We start from the raw sequence: 2978 nt of genomic DNA, 5'->3' as shown, positions 1-2978 counted from the left end.
GAACTGGGGATTGAACTCTGGCCCTTGCACTTGCCAGGCAAGTGCTTATTCTACTGAGCCATCTCCCCGGCCCCTGCGCCTTTCTTATGGCCCGTTAGGATTACTGTCTGTGACCTCACTCCTGATACCTGAGGATTACAAAACTTTATCAAGACAGAGCCCAGAAGCCTGTTCCATTCTGTTTGATGTTGCTGAAAAAAGCCCACACTCCTGAATTGTGAGTTATAACTCGATCAAAATTCTTGTGGATCCTAATTGGCCACCAATTTCCCTGGAAAGGGATTCTGTATACCAGTGATCCTTAACTGTAACTTTGTAAGGTGTAGAGAAGCAGATTTGGAGCCACTATATATTTGTTTTTGGGTTTTTTTGAGACAGGATCTCAGTATGCAGTTCTGGCCACTTTGTGCTCATTTTTGTAGCCCCCAGGCTGGTCTCAAATTCCAACAATTCTTCTGTCTCAACCTCCTGAGTGCTAGGATTACAAGCATGCACCACCACGCCCGGTTCTGGGGTTGCCACAGTGCACCTGGGGGATCCAGGGGCCACAGCATGCTTGGGTTCCAGGGCTGGCATGGCGTGCAGGGCTGAGGATTGAACTCGGGTTCTTGCGCTTGTCAGGTAGGTGCTTATGTCTCTGAGCTATCTCCCTAGCCCACCACTGTATATTTATACATTTGGAAAATGGGAATATTTGAAATGGATGATGGGAAATTTGCTTATCAATACATATTAATTTGTCTACCAGGAAGGTGTATGAGTTAAAAACACCAGTATATTCTGCTAAGTACAGGTGTTCCATTGCAGGCATACACACGAGAGATAAACCCTCCCATCCATCAGTAAAGTGGTACCAAGATAAGTTCTCTATGAGGAGTACGTCTCAATGTAGGCAGGGGGAGAGAGAACATGAAATGTGAAGCCACAGCTGCACCCTGTCAAGGAAGCCCATGACACCCTGGAGTGGGGGAGAAGCCCACCGACAGGCTTTTTATTTCTGCTGCCCTCAACCCAAAACAAATATTTCCCCCATTTATCATAGACTTTAAAAGAACTTGACATTAAATTTGCCCCCCTAGTATCTCTTTTTTGCTGTGCTGCACATCAAACCCAGGCCTTGTACATGCTACGCAAGTGCTGCGCCACTAAGATACACCCCAGCCTTCTTTTTCTTTTAATAAATAGATGCTGTTAGGGCTGGGGAGATGGCTTATTGCGCTTCCCTGGCAAGTGCAAGGGCCTGAGTTCAATCCCTGGTTCCGCCAAAAAAAAAATTAAAAAAATAAATAAATAAAAATAAATAAATAGATACTGTTTCATTTGTTACTAATACTTGAGATATATTTAAGTATGTATATTTTTGCCCTAAACCTTCCTTCCATGTTTCATTTTCTGCTTTTTGTTATATTGAAAAGTTTCTGGGTTTTCTTTTCTCCTGTCCTCCCATCCCATTTCAGTAATTTGGTAGAGTTTTGACTCCTGTCATAGCTACCATTGTTGAGGGGAATATTGGGGATTGGTTAACACATGCTGCACTATGAGCTTATTATCAGCCCTTCGTATTTCTTTATTTATTTACTTATTTATATGGGTCCTGCTATGTTGCCCATACTGGACTCAAATTTCTGGGCTCAAAGGATCCTCTTGTCTCAGCCTCCTGAGCAGGTGAGGCTGCAGGCACATGCGACTAAGCATCATTTTTCATAGTTATTTTTTAAACTTTATTTAATATATATCTATTTTTTTATTTATCTGCTTGAAAAATGACATAGAGGGGCTGGGGAGATGGCTCAGTGGAATAAGTGCTTCCCTGGCAAGCACAAGGGCCTGAGTTCAATTCCCGGTTCTGCCAAAAAAAAAAAAAAGAAAAACGACATAGAACTCACTGTCTCTTACATAAAATAGTGATATTAGCTCCTTTCTCCTGCTTTTGCCCCTTCACATCTACTTCTTTCAGCCTCTTAGTTTTAGTTAATAAAAAGAATTACTAACAATTCTGGAGTACATGGCATGCACCGGGCTCATTTCTTATTCTTGATATGGGTGGTTTTAGCTGGGGAGGTAGCTCAGTAGTCTAAGCGCCCACCTGGCTAAGCATAAGGACCCGCGTTTGATCCCTGGTACTACATGCTGTGCTGGCCCTGGAACTGTGGGCACTGCGCCAGCCACCAAAATCGGGTGTGGTGGCACATGCCTGTAATCCCAGAGTCGGGGAGGCTGGGACAGGAGGATCACTACAAGTCAGAGCTGTGTAGCAAGATCCTGTACCAAATAAATACATAAATAAATAAATGATTTAAAAAAATAAAAAAGACATAGGTGTCCTTATTTTATTCTCCTAACAGAACTATGAAGTAAGTATTGTCATTCTCACTTATGGAGGAGGAAACTGGGGGCCAGAGGTGTCAGCTAGGAGGCGTGGCGTCGTGGCAAGTTCTCTGAGCAAGGATCTGACAGGGCAGAATTTCTACTTCAGAGACAATGATGCTCCAGAGTCCTAAATCCGATTAGGACTGGTGCTGGGAGCATTCAGCATGAGTCAGGAGTCTGGGTGGATGAGCAGGGAATTAAGTGTTCATTTTCATGCTGGAGTGGAGCGAAGGCAGCTGGCGCAAAGCCTGCAGGAGGCCCAGGCGCACCTTTCCCACGGACGTTTCCACTTTATAGCCCTGATTCCTACCATGACCAAGGGACCAACCACTCTCCAAGGTGCTGGGACAGATCTGTATTATCCAGAGTGCCCAGAGGTCACAGTCAGGGGTTGGGTGGAGCTCTGCCAGGCTCGTCACTGGACATTCAGGACACTTCCTTAAACAACCAGAAAGTCCCACAGTCACCAAGGACACTGCCCTAAATGACTATAATTACAAATTAGCCAGCCAGTCTTTACTTTCCTTTTGATGGGGGATAACCAGAGAAAGTCTGCTTTAAGGATACACTCTGGGGGCCCGGGGAGATAGCTCAGTAGAAGAAGCGCT

General features: G+C 44.7%; 1 protein-coding gene across 1 annotated transcript in view; it reads right to left on the bottom strand.

Moving 5' to 3' along the window:
• The window catches only part of Zfyve26 (zinc finger FYVE-type containing 26), a 72648-nt gene that overhangs the window by 14730 nt on the left and 54940 nt on the right, over positions 1 to 2978 (bottom strand). Inside the window, exon 32 of the mRNA XM_023701416.1 lies at positions 1887 to 1960. Coding sequence (XP_023557184.1) covers positions 1887 to 1960 — 74 coding nt within the window. The remainder of the gene's footprint in view (positions 1 to 1886; positions 1961 to 2978) is intronic.

This window comes from Octodon degus, unplaced genomic scaffold, assembly GCF_000260255.1.
Source record: "Octodon degus isolate 3935 unplaced genomic scaffold, OctDeg1.0 scaffold00007, whole genome shotgun sequence".
NCBI lineage: Eukaryota > Metazoa > Chordata > Mammalia > Rodentia > Octodontidae > Octodon > Octodon degus.
The sequence above is the reverse complement of the archived record's forward strand: the minus strand, read 5'-3'. Positions and strand labels throughout refer to the sequence as shown.